The sequence below is a fragment of the Trachurus japonicus genome, chromosome 5 (genome assembly GCF_045865225.1).
Source record: "Trachurus japonicus isolate A0001 chromosome 5, Traja_1.0".
NCBI lineage: Eukaryota > Metazoa > Chordata > Actinopteri > Carangiformes > Carangidae > Trachurus > Trachurus japonicus.
Genome location: NC_140911.1, coordinates 7039194 through 7055131, shown reverse-complemented (window position 1 = coordinate 7055131; position 15938 = coordinate 7039194). Strand labels below are relative to the sequence as shown.

At 41.6% G+C, this 15938-nt stretch overlaps 1 protein-coding gene and 1 non-coding gene across 3 annotated transcripts; both read right to left on the bottom strand.

Annotated features, from left to right (window-relative positions):
• Nucleotides 1-358: 358 nt before the first annotated feature.
• Nucleotides 359-14552, bottom strand: LOC146986957 (matrix remodeling-associated protein 8-like). Of its 2 annotated transcripts, none has more exons than XM_085775861.1 (12): nt 14221-14552; nt 13562-13588; nt 11982-12287; nt 11052-11153; nt 10823-10956; nt 9646-9825; nt 7119-7260; nt 2494-2652; nt 2353-2377; nt 1738-1829; nt 1155-1226; nt 359-1051 (listed from the first exon to the last, which is right to left on the bottom strand). In XM_085775861.1, the coding sequence occupies exons 1-12, from the start codon at nt 14270-14272 to the stop codon at nt 1029-1031; spliced, it is 1314 nt and encodes a 437-aa protein (XP_085631987.1). In that variant the 5' UTR covers nt 14273-14552; the 3' UTR covers nt 359-1028. The 2 variants fall into 2 exon arrangements, with proteins under 2 accessions (XP_085631987.1, XP_085631988.1); XM_085775862.1 differs by having other exon boundaries at nt 790-1051; nt 1738-1823; nt 14221-14454.
• An 872-nt stretch (nt 14553-15424) lies between these two features.
• Nucleotides 15425-15496, bottom strand: trnae-uuc (transfer RNA glutamic acid (anticodon UUC)). Its single transcript has one exon. It is a non-coding gene; the product is annotated as a tRNA-Glu (tRNA).
• Nucleotides 15497-15938: the final 442 nt, after the last annotated feature.

Here is a 15938-nt window from a genome sequence, read left to right as displayed (position 1 = left end):
AACTGCAATTAATTAAATGAAATAAAGCAGAAGACACAAATATCGGGAAGAGTTTGTACTGATGTTCACACTTACTAGAAAAAACAATGTTCCACTTTCCCCTCAATGGAAACTGTAATATTTATATTTCATAACACACAGATAATGCAGTGGTTCTCAAACAGGAGCAGATGTGAACTTGAACTTAATAATATTATTGTTGCATGAGGAAACTGATCCTACTGTCTCATTGTGTTGTGTCATACGTGCACTTGAATGCAACACAGTCATTGTTAATGTCATTATTAGTAACACCTGTGCTTCTCCACCGAGAGTCATTTAAATACAACACATAACAGGTCATAAAAGCTAAAAAAAACAGCATCAAACACTTCATTTTAATACATATAGGAAGAAAAATAAAGTGAAAATGAGCAGTACACAAAAAATACAGTCTCAATATCACAATTAAAATATTCTTACACACTACACTGCTTGTGTGGCGAACAGTTAATCGAAGCCTAGAGAGGAAGCAGGTCACACTGATGTAGTAACATGTCAGTGAAGCTTCAGTCCGGTCAGTAAACACAAAAAAACAAAACAAAGTGAAAAGTAAAACGTCAGTATTCTTGATAAAGTCGAGGCGTAATGATTGAAGCTGTAATAACTGATGCGTCAGATAAACTCAGTCTCTTCTGAGTCGACCTTTAAATCCAGGTTGTTTTTTTCCTACAAACTCCCCACTGGGCGGCGCTGCGGTGCCGTGCATGGTCCAGTCTCTGTAGTCTTAACAGTACAAAGTTAAACAAGATCTTTTTTTTGTATGTGTGTGCCTGTAACGCTTCTTTTTTTTTTTTTTTCAAACATGACACAACAATGTCTCTAAACCCATTTTTCTGTTATTTCATAACGAAGCATTGATTGTCTCCGTGTGGCGTCTTGTCTCCCGCTGCCGGGACAGAAGTGCAGCAGTTGTGTGTTTGGTTTGGAGCGCAGGCAGCCTCTGGACCAGCCAGTGGCTCCAGTTTCACTTTTTCCTCTCGTTTTCCTCACTTAGAAAACTTCTGCATCTCTGCAATAAAAGGAAAAGACAGAGCGAAGTTACAGAAAGAGAGGAGTTCAACTAATGACTGGCTGAGTTTGTGCACGTGTGCTCTTTTACATTTTTTTTTTACCTTTGTCAAGATCAATGACTTTCGGCTGAGTGTTCATGTGGACCTTCTCCTTCAGCAGGTTGTTCTTGAACTCTGAAAATCACACAGGGGAAGGTGACAAATTTTATTTTATTTAATTTAATTTAGTTTATTTGATAGGGACAATGCAGGTTAACATAGTAACACTTCCACTCGTTACAAACAAGCCAATGTGACTGATGTTCTGCATACAGACAGAGATTATAGCAATTGCTAGTTTCCAACTCCCGTCCCTTGTTAGGCTTTTAGTAAAAGAAAGAAGGTAAGATACATCAAAATTAGGCCTATATATACCAATACAATAAAATGTACAATACATCTAAAAGCATACAAAGTCATGACCCATTAAAAATGCGTACAGCTCTGATTTTGTTTCAACAACACAAAGCTTTATGTCTTTGCAGGGTCTCAGTTGTCCAGTTCATTGTAGTCTTTAAGTGTTAAAGCAAAAAAAAAGAAAAGGGCGGCAGTAAAGACTGAACAGAAGTCCAGTTGTCTTTGCTTCAGCACTTAAAGACGACACCAAACGTTGTGTATTTCCACCCTGCTCTCTCCTCCAACTCACCGACTCTTCTCGCCTCCTCGCTGCACATGTTGACTTCAGTCACGTCCATCTCGAACTCATCCGAGCTGCTGTGACTCCTGCTGGACCTGTCACTGTGAGAGAGAGAGAGACGTCTGAGTGCTGTGGGTAAGAGGAGGTAAGTTATGAAGGTTTTGATGTGAACATGCAAATGTTTCCATGTAAACTTAAACTACTGTATTCTAAGTTATTAATATCATTGGTGAATCTAAGTTATTCATAATTTCTCGCTTTTCATTGTTTTTCTTTGTTTATGAAATCGCTTTAATAATCTATAGTAAGCTATTCCTCATTTCTCATGAACTGTTTTGTATGAATTCTGCAAGAGCATCCTATTTTACAGTCTGTTTTGCTTATTTAATCATGTTTGCTTACTTAATTATGTTTCAAATTTGTCTCTGTATTATATATGCAAAGTAGCCTAATGATCTTGTCTCTAACACCATGATTGATTGTAATTGTAACAGTTGCGAGGGTTTAGGCTCCTCATAAGCCCTGGCTTCTTACCTATCCTTTTCGTCTGTATGTCTGTCATTCATACGAAATGTGAAGTGAAAGGTAAGAGAGTGATGCTATGTGTGTGTTTACCGCCCTCACCTCATGGATCCTCGAGGATAATACTCTGAAAAACACAAAGAAAAGAGGATGAGACTGAGAAATCCAGAAATCCCCAATCCAAATAATGAATCAATCTAGTAATGCTCCTGCCGAGGTGCTTTCCAGTCCATGCTTGCAGACCTTTGATTTTCCGCCTGCGTGTGATGAGGATGACGACGAGGATGATGAAGACCAGGAGGAGGAAGGAGGTGAGGACGTAGCCCAGCGGCAGCAGAAAGTGGTGTCTCTGGTCGGGCAGGATGACGTTGATGACTCGCGGTGACTCAGCCTTCGTGGTGTCTGAGTGGAGAAGAGATCACAACAGTCAGCATCTTCATTTCCTCTGCTTTGCTCTTCGTCTTCTTCGTCTTCTTTGTCTCCTCGCTCACAAACAGGCCGATGTGTCACCGTGAGGTTTTTACACACACACACACACACAGTAATCGACACCAGGCCCTTCTTTGAACAGTCATCACGCACCTCATGAGCAACAGTGCATCTATTTTAACTTTTTTGTGGCTCACTATGAGATCACTGCTTCATCTGGTGCATAAATTGACCGGTTGACTTGTTTTTGTTGAAGTTGTTCTCACTCAGCAAACTCTCATTTTAACCACAGCAGCAGCAGCAGCAGCAGCAGCAGCAGCAGCAGCAGTTTGACTCATCAGTCCTTTCACTGTTTTGATCCAGATTAAAATATCTCCACAAATTTGTTGCAGATTTTTTACTGTATCTATTCTGATGACTCCCTCTTACTCTGCTGACTCTGCTGACCTGCTGACTTCTCCTCTAGCGCCCAAACTTTCTAATTATCCTGTGAAATACCACAGACACTCGCTCAGACCTTCAAGGCTCCCTGACGAGAAATGGCTTTCACTGTTTCTGACTTGAGTTAGTTAGATTTAAAAGTTAATTGTCAATAAAATCTTTTCATGACAGCATTTTTAAATTAGCTACCTACCAGTATATGTTTAAAAATGATTAAAGGGATAGTTCAACATTTTGGCAAATTGGCCCATTGCCATAATAATTCCTATAGTTTAGGAGTAGGTTTGTTACCTTTAATTGTCGGTGCAAGCTATTTTTAGAACGGCGGAGCAGAGCCGCGAGCTGCTCAGAGCTACGCTACGGTCGGTGGCTAATGGGATTTCTTGGTTTCCCTCATCAAACTCATCAAATACACAATCTAACAACTCCAAAACGCTCTGGTGGACAAGTTGTGACCTGCACATTCACTACGCCATGAGATAATAATGGAACGTTACGAACCGGAGTTGTTTTAGAGGGAAATACAGAGACTGATTGCAGAAAAACTGCTCCCGACGGGAACGCGCACCAGCGGTTTTGCTTGAACTTGCCTCTAAAACAACTCTGTCTCATAAGGTTCTGTTATTACCTCATAGCGTGGTGAATGTGCAGGTCACAACTTGTCCACCAGAGCGTTTTGGAGTTGTTTGTTTGATGAGTTTGATGAGGGAAACCAAGAAATCCCATCAGCCTCCGTAGCGTAGCTCTGAGCAGCTCGCCGCTCTGCTCCGCCGTTCTAAAAATAGCTTGCACCAACAAATAAAGGTAACAAACCTACTCTTAAAACTATAGGGATTATGGCGATGGGCCAATTTGGCAAAATGTTGAACTATCCCTTTAACTTTATGACTTGAGTTAGTTCAATTTAAAAGTTAATTGTTTATTAAAATCATTTTTTAAATTTAAGAATGAAAAACTTAATTAACGCTTTCTTTGTTCCAAGGCCGGCACAGTGGAGCAGTGTTTCGCAAGTTCTGGGTTTGATTCCTGCATCTGGGTGGAGTTTGCATGTTCACCCTGAGCTGTGTGTGTCCTGTAGGTGTGAAAATGAGTGTGTGTGTGTGTGTGTGTGTGTGTGTGTGTGTGTGTGTGTGTGTGTGTGTGTGTGTGTGTGATGGATGTTTGTGTGAACTACATCTTTTCCCCGGAAGAGATTTCTCCTCCTGCTGCTGTGATTGTGTTTGCTTTGCCGCACATGCGTGAGACTGTGAGCTGCTGCTTTCCCAGCTTTTTCTTGTGAATTGCAAACTGTTGACTTTTTCTTTTTCTTACGTATGTGATGACATTTACTGGCTGTAAATAAAGTTAAAAAAAAATGCTGAACACATTTCCAGGTCAGGGTTGAGTAATTAGCCGGCTGGGTTTAGATGATGTGCGCGGTTTTGCTGAGTGTTGTTGAGAGGCTTCGTTACAAAATTGCGGGGAAAAAAAAAAAAAAGTGTGAGGCGAGAAGCAGCTGCGGACCTCAGACTCGACATATTTGAGCCAAAATGAGATCCAGACAGAAAGTCATGCTGTGATTTACTTTTCCTGGCAGCTAAACACAGAGAAGTGAGGAGAGGAAGAGGAGCGAAGGAAGGGCAGAGCAGGGGTGGAGAACAGAGGAGGAGGAGGAGGAGGAGAGCCGAGGGAGAGGAAGGGGACGCTGAGATGTTTCTCCAGAGGACTGGCTGACTTGCAAAATGAAGTTTGAAAAGACTCGGCTCAGCGGTCACACACACATGAAAACAACATGATCATCAACATTACAAATCCTCTGATCCTTTTGTCCACTTTCAGGTCTTCACACTCCTGCCCGGATGGGAACATATGTGTTTGTGTTTAGACTGGCTGCCCCTCTCCTCCTCCTCCTCCTCCTCCTCCTCCCCCTCCTCCCCCTCCTCTTTCTCCTGCCCAAACCACACTGTGAAATAACTCTGATAGAGGGAGGGACGGAGGGATGGATGGATGGAGGGAGGGGTGACCTACATCTCCTCTTCCGTATTTCATCAACAGACTCTCTGGCCCCTGTCTCTCTTTCTTTCTTTCTTTCTTTGTGTATCACTCTACCTCAAACAGCCTCTCAGTGTGTCTCTCCCTGTGCACTGCAAAAACTCAAATATCTTACCAAGTACAGTATATATGTGTCTTATTTCTAGTTGAAATGTAGTTTCTAGTCAAAACAAATCTCATTATACTTAAAATAAGACTCATCACATTTAAAAGTAGCTTGTTTTTAGACACTTTTTACTTCTTTCAAACATATTTTCACTTGTAATAAATAGAAAAATCTGATAGTGGAGCAAGTTTTTCTTCCTATTACAGTACAAGCACAAAAAACTTCCTTTCACTGGCAGATTTTTCTACTTATTTCAAGTGAAAATTTGTTTAAAACAAGTGAAAATTATCTAAAAACAAGTTCATTTTTAGGTGATGAGTCTTATTTTAAGTGGAGAGAGATTAGTTTTGACTAGAAATTAGACATTTTGACAAGAAATACGACAAGACAAACATTTTTGGAAAGATTTTGAGTTTTTACAGTGTGTGTGTGTGTGTGTGTGTGTGTGTGTGTGTGCGACCAGCTGCTGTACAGATGAAGCACACTTCCTTTTGTTGTGCGCAAACTACTGAAAAGAAAAAAGTAGAAAAAGCAAGTGAGCAAAGCTGCTGGGAAAAAACAGCAAGAGCGAGAAATGGTGAAAGTAAATAAACCCTGAACATGTGTAGAGGAGAGGGGGAAAAAACAGAAGGAAGGAAGGGGGGGTGGAGACTGAGGAGAAGTCACCGGGGCAGCAGACGGTCAGAGAGGGCAAGAGATGAGCAGATAATAATAATAATAATAATAATAATAACAACAACAATAGTTCTGGTTGCAAGAAGAAGTTGCACAAGCTCTTCTCTTGTTGTGCATCTTTGTCTCTGCAGCTCCCGCGGTGCGATCCTACTGTATTATTACAGCTCAGCGAGCGGAGGGATTAATTGTGTGGGCAGAGCTGAACTTCGGGTCCAAAGACTGTATCCGAAAGATTCCACTGAAATGAGATCGGTCCTCTTGGCACGCTCGCTCTGACACACACACACACACATACACACATACACACATACACGTAGGCTACACACACACACACACACAGATGGGCCGACCGCAGGCATTTCTCTTCGTTTCTAAGCTTCTCTCAATGATTTTCCCACATTGATACTGAACTGCCATTTACGGATTTGTTGCAGTTTTACCTCTTGGAAAACGCAGAAAAACTCTCTCATGCTCTAAGAATTCGAGGTAGGCAGCTGGCATGCCAACACACCGACTCCCTCCCCTCCCCTCCCCTCCACCTCCAGCACCCGACTGACTGACCCCGTCTCTTCTCTTCTTTTCTTTTCTTCTCTTTTCTTTTTCCTCCTCTAATAAGCACCCACAGATTTTCTAAACGCAGAGAGCAAAGAGCTGGGAAAAGTCAACCCGACTAAGCGAGAGAGAGAGTGACGAAACAGAGCAGAACCCGTGGGCGAGGGAGGAAGAAGAAGGTGAAAATCGAGGAGGAACGGGGTTGTTAGAGAGTGTGTGTGTGTGGTTTCGGGGGTCTGGCGTCGGACGAGCTGACGGTGCAAGGAAAAAAAAAACCTCTTATGAAACAAACAGAAAGTTTCAGCAATAAGATGAAAAGGAGGAGGAGGAGGAAGAGGAGGAGGGGTGGTGTGGAGGGGGGTTTCTGCTCCTCTCATCTCATCTCCTCGTCCTCCGGTGCTACTCAGAGAGTCTGACACGGTGAAGATGAATGAGGACAAGACAGAAAGTACAGAAAAGAACAGATGTGTGTGTTTTTTTCCCCCTGTTAATTGTATTTACATGAAGTTATAAAACATCCTCTCTGCTCCAGCGCTCACACTGACCTACAACTGGAGCAGGAAGAGACAGTGTGTTTATGTATTTGCATATTTGTGTGTGTGTGTGCGTGCATATGTGTGCGTGTGTGTGTTACCTTTGTCCTCGCTGGGTAGAGCTCTGGCCGGCTGGGTGGTCTGGACCACTTGTGGCTCCACTGTGACCTGGAACTCTCTCCTCTCATGGAGGCCACAGTAATGATGGTGGAGGTGGCAGGAATACATCCCCTCATCTGTGGGCTGCATGGGAGATCAATACACACACACACACACACACACACACACGAATGAAGTCAAATTTTGACCTGATGATGCTTCTTTTCAGTCTAAAGAGCTACAGAAGTTAAACATATTCATTGTTAAACCAGAATCAACTTGGTCAAGATGTCTTTTCATTCATAAAACCAAGACCAGAAGACAAACCTCTTAAATCTGATATAATATAATATATATATATTTATATATAAATATATTATTATAATAATATAATAAGAAAATATTTCCTTTTTCCTTCACATTATAGGTGAGGAAAGGTAAACATGTTTTTGTTCAAAAACTAAAAAACACAATCACATCATCCTTGTGTTTTAGCAACAAGTCACACAATCACAACTCAGTAGGAAGTGAAATGAAAAAAAGAGAAAATCGAAAGATTAAATATAAGAAGCAGAAGTGCAGAGTTTTGAACCTTCACTCAAAACGATGATGATATTTTTTATAAGTGTCTGAACTTATAGGAACTATGACGATCATGTGTGTCACAGGTGCATCCTGTTATAATAAAGTGAAGATTTATCTGTCTCTAAATCATCTTGGATGCAGCCCAGAGATTATTTCTCATTGAACACTAACATATTATCTGTTGTTACATAATTAAATCAATTAGTTTGATTGACAGAACTTCACACTGCTAATGTTAGCATGCACCATGTGATCACACCTGAACACACACAGGTTATCCTGCTGAGTGTATCTGACCTGACCCTCTGTTAGGAGGATTTGAAATTACAAAAAAACAATAAAACAAACACAACAATATACTTAAAATTACAGAACATGCTAATAAATACAGTCGATCAGTTTGGTTCAACCCCTCCTAACACAGACATCCCTGTGGACGCCCTTCACTGCCACGTGCCGACTGGAAAACTGGCCCCAATCCTCAGTGTGGTTGTAAAGCCCAGAGTCTCTCCAGCCTGTTTCTAACCTACATTTTCTGATTCATGAGCTCGATTTAAAAAAAAAACAAAACGACACAAAAAGAAAATAGAAATAAATAAAAAACACTTGGGGCCTGGAGATTCTCTATGAAGTGATAAACTCTTCTCTGCTTTCAGTCACTCCAGATGCCACAGTGGGACCGCTGCAGGTCCTTCTGGGCAGCGTCTTGTTTTGCTTAGTGTGCAACAGTCGTTGTTTTTGTTTTTTAACATGGATGTGATTTCTCAACTCGCTGTGGCTGAAAACCTCATCCCCCCACAGAGCCATAATGTTTAATTTGACACCAGCTACATTCCTGATGTAACTTCCATGTGTTCAGGAAACACACAGCGAACATGAACAACTCCCCCGCCTCAGACCATCAGACACAGATTTAGAGTATGAGAGTAGAGACCGAGACCCCGGTGGGACGTGTATGTAGACCTTCATACAGGAGAATGATTGGTAACACTTTACTTGAATGGGTATTCATAAGATTGACATAAAACTGTCATAACCATGACATAACAGCTGTCATAAACATCAATGAATACTTATGACAGCTGTCGTTAAGTGTCATTTGGTAAGTTATGTCACTTTTGATGCAAAGTTGACATTGTTTGAGATGTCCTTGTTATGAGAACTTGACATAATTTTTTAAAGTTTGGCAATTAGGTCTGCTATGACAGTTTAAAGCAGAAGTAAGTGATATATTTGTGTTAATATAAGTCTTAAATAGTTATATCTTCCGACAGCAATCACTTACATAGAGTGTTTGGACTGAAACACGGGTCTGTCTGTCACTCTGCTCTGCTCTGAGCCGAGGAGAAAACATTTATCGTATCCTACAGTTTTTATCCAATGAGGAGAGAGAACAGCATGCAGGGCTGTGTGTGCAGCCAAGGAACGCCGTGAATGTGGCGACGTAGGGACGAGGACTGTTATGGTGCGTTCAAGGAAACTCGTATTTTTCCGACCGTGAAGTCGTACCAGTTCACCGGTCGGAAGTTACGAGTGGCCGTTATAGTGACTTTCACCGGTAAAACAGGTCGGAAAAACACGAGTGGGTTGCCTGGAACGCTACAAAGTCGTAAGTTGTGACTTGAAGCTGTAATTTACGATTTCAAAAGCCTGCCTGGAACGCAGCATTAGCGAAAACGACCGGACCACTTACTTCTGCTTTAAATTGTCTTTATGTCAAGTTGTCAGAACAAAAACATCTCAAACAATATCAACTTTGCATTAAAAGTGACATAGCTTACCGAATGACACTTAACGACAGCTGTCATAAGTATTCATTGATGTTTATGACAGCTGTTATGTCATGGTTATGACAGTGTTATGTCAATCTTATGAATACCTATTCAAGTAAAGTGTTACCGAATGTTTTAACTGGCTACCTGTGTTTTCTACACCTTTACACACCTGCAGATCAGAAATGGCGAGCGAGAAGTCTCCCTCTGAGAAGGCGTGATTGCTGATGTTCATCTTCCTCTGGAGGAAGAGCGGCCCGTAGCTGCGCTGCTCTCCGGAGGCGTACAGGTCCACCAGCCGGTCTGCGTGGTCATGGCGAACTCCCGGGGACTGCCGGTCCCAGTGGACGACCTGGAGACCACCAAAGCAAAAAGGGGAGGAAGGGGAGTTGCACATTTCAGTAAATACCATTTAATCCAGTGTTGTTCAACCTTGGGGTTGGGACCCCATGTGGGGTCGCCTTGGAATTCAAATGGGGTCGCCTGAAAGGTCTAGTAATTGATAAAAAATACTGATAAAAATATTTTAACCAATTGACTCATTGTCAAATCCCGCCCTCCGGTTACTGTTGCTAGGTTGGACAAGCAATGGTCACGGAAGGGTTAACTCCCATTGGAAACCATTGAAAATTAGGCAGATTTAAATTGCTTATAAGGAAAATTTGAATTAACTTACAAAAGAAAAATGGTGTCCGTGATAGAAGACAGACGTGGCTAAAGAGCGATTGAACGGGCATTATCTGACTTCTCCGAAAAGTGGTGGAAAATCATTGTTTTGGTCATTCACTAGCTAGTAGAACGATGCTAGCTAACGACGCTAGCTAACGTTAGCTACAGTCGCTATTGCAGGCACACATTTTAACCATATTGAAAAATTATAAAGTAGTTTTTGCCGAAAAAATTGCTGTGTCTACCTATCTCGTTTCATAGGGTTTCACCCAGGGTTGTCCAACCTTAGAATGCTGCGCAACACGTGACATGGGGAGAAGCGCTCTGATTGGTGGATCAGCAGACCAATCAGAAGGCCAACAAAGGGTCAATTACTATTCTTTTTAAGATTATGATTAAAAACAACACACCCAATCTTAAACAACTGTATTCTATACTTTCACTTTCTCGGATATAAATCGAGTTCAAATAAAATGCAGCATATAAAAATATTTGAACTGGTGCATCTCAATTGATGGCCGCGATCACATGAGTGCACGTGACCGTGGGGTCGCCAGAAATTTGTGATGTCAAAATGGGGTCGTGAGCCAAAAAATTTTGGGAACCACTGATTTAATCTCTCTAAATCCAATAGTAAAATCTAGACATAGAAGAAAGCAAGCTCCACGCCGTCCACACACCTGCTGGTCCTCCTCGTCGTTGCTCCAGTCCGTCCACACGTTGCGTCGGTTGACGCAGGGCAGCACCACGGTGCTCCCCAGCAGCACCACGTACACGGCCTTCTGCCCGTCCCAGAACCTCTGCTCCTTACGGCCTTCACGGTCAGAAAACAAAAAGACAAACTGAGTTGGATTTAAAGCTGCAACGCGTCGAAGATGCTGTTGGTTTAAGTGCAGTGCAATAACGTACGTGATTTAGTGACGTTGAGCTGAACTCGGATCGTCTCGTACAGGTGACAGTAGAGATGGTGCAGGTTACAGGAGTACAGACCTCTGTCGTTCATCGTCACATCTGCAGTCACATGCAAAGAAGGAAGTAAAAAATACAAATTAATTCATATTGTTGGGCCATCTACACACTTAAAAGACAGTAATGTTTTTGTGTTTGCAGAAACTGTGAGAGCTGGTGTTCACCCTCATAAGTTTCTGTTGAGCTGGGACCGTTTAAAAATACCTCTAATTGGTGCATTCAGGTGTTTATGAGGATTTAATGGCTACTGTGTGTCAGAATTTCAACGTTTGAGTAAATCGTGGCAGAAAAGCAACAAGTGTCCTACATTTCTTGAATGCACCACAAGTTTTTCACAACAGCAGAGTTTCCTTTTATTACGACAGGGGTGCATCTCGCCCAAAACCATCATAAAATTAACACCACTATAAAATGAAGTGCTTAGTTTCATGGATAAAGAGCAAACACAGTGTTGCACAACATTAGATGAAGCTGTTTTTTGAGTTTTGGTTTGTTAACAACCTTGGCTAAAAACAAATCTTGTGTTGGAAATGTGACTTTTAATGCGTCCAATTTGATATTTACTGATGGATCAACTGTCTGACGCTCATTTCTTTACTCAAACACATTTGACTTTCATTCAGGCATGTGCAGAGGTTTAAAGCTACAACATGAAGGGTAAGAAAATACAAATGTTATTGCAAAGTTATTGAGAATTACAAGAGCTTTGGTTCCTGCCTGAGAGTTTCAAAGCCACCGTAAGTAAGGAAAACAAAGTTATATCAGTTGTCCTGAGCAACAAAGCTGCAGACTTTAAAATCAAAGACAGTGTGTGAGTGTGTGTGTGTGTGTAGATGTGTGTAGGTGTGTGTGTGTGTGTGTGTGAGAGACCTTTGATGACCAGTGAGAAGTTTCCGTCCTTGAAGGCTGTCGGAGTGATTCCAACTCTGCCCTGGTTGTAGGAGTTGTAGATCCTCTGGTCTCCTGCAGAGAACATGTCCACCACCCGCTCCATGGCGTAGTCCGGATCGGCCCGGTACAGGTCCCAGTGCACCACCCTCTGCCTGTCCCGCACCGTGTCCCTGGTCCACACCATGCGGCCGCTCACGCACTGCAGCACCACCTTGGACCCGGCCGGGGCGCTCACGTTGTAGCCCGCCACCACCACACTGCTGCTGCTGTCCGACTGACCTGACACTGCAGGAAGGAAGGGGGGATGTGTAGAGAGTAGAGATGTCACGATTACTTGTTTTCACAATTAAAGCAGAAGTAAGCGGAATATTTGTGTTAATATAAGTCTTAAATAGTTATATCTTCCGACAGCAATCACTTATATAGAGTGTTTGGTCTGAAACATGAGTCTGTCAGTCACTCTGCTCTGCTGTAAGCCGAGGAGAAAACTTTCCTTGTATCCTACAACCTTTATCCAATGAGGAGAGAGAACGGCACAAAGGGGCGGTCCTCTCTGTGTGTGCAGCCAAGGGATGCGCGTGAATGTGGTGACGTATGGACGAAGGCGGGGACTGCTAACTCCATCGGCTGACAAGAAGTTAGCCAAAACGACCGGAACGCTTACTTCTGCTTTAAACGCCACAATTAATTGATTGTAAAGATTCTTAAATACCGTCACTTTCTGAAAAAGATTATGTTGGAACCATATCGGCAGTGCAACAAAGTAAAGGTAAATGCACAGATACTGGTCCATTTATCTAAAGTAACACTGAATTGGTAGGGATTTAAATGTTAGCGTGTCATTTCTACTTTTAAAAAATGAATAAAATAAACTAAATAAACTGACAATTAAAGCCCCTGTACGGAGCTTTTAACTGGATACGTAAAAGTCTCTGGTTTCTGCTGATGTGTCTCTGTTACCTACAACAGCAAATGAGCCCATCAGTGTGAAGATACGCTATTTCTAAGTAGTCTAATTCTATACCTCTGGAAGGCATGGTCAGGTCGGACCACTGACGAAACGATACGAATAGATACATTACGCTGCTAAAAAAAAAGCAAGTCTCGTCTTCTTTCCGACGTTTCCAAAACAAATCTACACGCGCCGGCCAGACAAACGTCTTCATGACAGTGGGACATGCAGTCTTCATTCCACCGCTTTCGTCCACAGGGGCCGCCAAAATCAACACTAAATAAAAAGTCTGTACAGGGCCTTTAAGAGATTAGTAATGTAGGCCTAATTATATTTTGACCATATTTGATTTTACACATTCAAAGTTGTGAAATTTATTGATGCATAAATATCGTGATAATCGTAATACCGTGATTATTTCTCTGACAATAATCGTACCAAGAAAATCTATAATGGTGACATCCCTAGTAGAGTCACACAGTGATGGTGGTGGTGTTAAGTGCATTAGGAAAACAGTCAATAAAATAAAAATATAAATCACAGCTGCTCACACACACACACACACACACACACACACACACACACACACACACACAGGGGAACATACCTGCAGTGAAGAGGCAGGCCACAGGGACTGGAACAGAAACAGTAGAAGAGGGAGAAAAAAAAAGAAAAAGAAAAAGTGAACAGGATAATCACTTGAACAGATCCAGACAGGGAGAAGTTTCCACAACATACACTGACTCACTGCATGTTATGGGGCCGTGTTAGAAAAGCATACAGACCTGACTGACTGGCAACAGTAGTGGAAAATATAATGTAAAGCCTTTGACTAATACTCACTAATGCTCAGTAAATGCCGATGTTACTGTGCCCTATGATGGTTTTGACCCTGATTCAGTAAAAACTCATCAGACAGGAATGTGTGTGTGTGTGTCAGAGTGGAGAGGAGGTGAGACAGGTGAAAAACACAGAGTCTGGGTTTATATACGAATAAAAAAAATAGGCTACCTTCTTCCACATCAGCAAATCCCAAAAAGTTAGCTCAGCTTTTCTATATAAACTTTACAGATTTAAATGAGTCCAGACAGAAAAGGGGTGGAAAAGTAAACTTGTACCCAAAGAAAATACTATTTTTTATATATATATATATATTCAACCACCATATTGCAGAAGTCTTGCAGCATGCTCTTTAAAATAGGCCTATTGTGTTTATATTCTACACCTGTAGCAGAAGTACAACAATGCAACAACAACCAAACTCACTGTGGATCAAGAGCAGCGCATGGAAAACGACGTCCTCCGTCTCTCTCCTCATGTTGGCTGTTGAACTTTAAGACGCAGACTTTAGGTTGAGGTTGGACACCTGGATCACTCACTCACTCAGAGGACACACACCGGACTGTTAATCCATCCACCACAGCAGCAGCGGCGGCGGCGGCAGCGACAGAGGAGGTGGCAGCCGCAGCAGCAGCAGCGGAGGGACTCGGTTTGTTCAGGTTGCAGAGTGAGAGCAGAGGCAGAGACAGAGACAGAGCACGACATCAACACAGAACCAAAACAGGACCGGACTGAACTGATCCCACGGTCCGGGAAATGAAACCTGACACCGGCGGCCTGCGAGCGCACAGCCCCTCCTCCTCTCACATCACTCCACAAAATAGATTTCACCAATTAGGCTAATATGATTATTTATTATCATAGATATATGTTACCTATTATTATTGCGTATTATGTCTTATAGGACTCGACATTTTCGTATTCTAACATAGGCTACTGTAGTTTGCCCACGTCCTTATTGCACAGCATGTTGCATGAAAAGGTAACTGCTGCAATTGATGCTATTAATAATAAATAAATAAAATGAGTATATTTACAATATAAAATTCTTGTTTTTTATTTTATCTGTCTTTATCATCAGTTTATTATGTTGACATGTATATTGTTCTATTTGTTTCAGCCATGGATCTAGTAGGCTACAGAACAGTCCAACCATCATAATCATTGCTTATAAATGATAATAATAAAATCTATCATCATCCTCATAATAATGATTTTAAAAAAAACATGTAGGCAAGAGAAACTCAATTCACATTGTCCTTTAAACAAATCAAACAAATGATAGGCCTACTTTTTTGGAGATGGACAGAATGCCTTTTGCAGGATATTTATTTTTGTCATAATATCTACATTTAGCATAGCTACACTTTAAAGTTTGAAGAGCCACTCTTAGTCTTATTATTTAGATTTAGCTCAGTCAGTTTTCCATTGTACTTTCTATTTGTCTTTCTCAATGAGGACACTCAGTGGCTGACTCACTGTTATTACAACTTCACTCACACTTTGGAAACATCAGATGTCTTTGTTTTGTTTGTTTGATTTTACATCAACTGCTCTGCTTGGGCGATGAAAGCTCGTTTACAGATTGGTCAGTGTTGCGATCTCACTGCCGTCTTATCTTAAAAGCCTGTTCCCATACCGGGAGTCGAACCCGGGCCGCCTGGGTGAAAACCAGGAATCCTAACCGCTAGACCATATGGGACTGTGACAAAGACTGATATACACTAGAATCTAATTTTTAATTACTGACCAAATAGGTTACCATAGCTAATTATACAGATTATGCCCATTGATACTGAATTATGCGACTACCTCTATTCTTTAATGTGAAGTTTAATCTAGTCAATTCTGTCTAAATCTATGCCATAAAATCGGTTAATACCAAGTTAAGTGCAAGTTCCGTAACAGTCATGATCTTATTCTGATTTTCCCTTGTGATTATTTCAATCCGACGTCCTCCAATCATTTCTGGATGAGGATTTATTCACATTATAACAGCGGACCAAGAGACAAAACAGCCCTCTCCTGGGCCTGTAGTAAATCGACAGAGGCAGATTCTGTTATGCACAGCTTTACATAAAACGATTCCCATCTTTAAAGAGATACTACAAGTAAATAATTTAATTTTCGTTGGACTTTATTGC

Bases quoted from the DNA above. Each gene is read 5' to 3' on its own strand.
- LOC146986957 (XM_085775861.1), bottom strand. From the start codon at position 14,272: ATGAGGAGAGAGACGGAGGACGTCGTTTTCCATGCGCTGCTCTTGATC. The intron at 12,288-13,561 runs GTATGTTCCCCT...TCCTTCCTGCAG, and splicing joins GGCCTGCCTCTTCACTGCAG to TGTCAGGTCAGTCGGACAGC. The intron at 11,154-11,981 runs GTCTCTCACACA...ATGTGACTGCAG, and splicing joins CTTCTCACTGGTCATCAAAG to ATGTGACGATGAACGACAGA.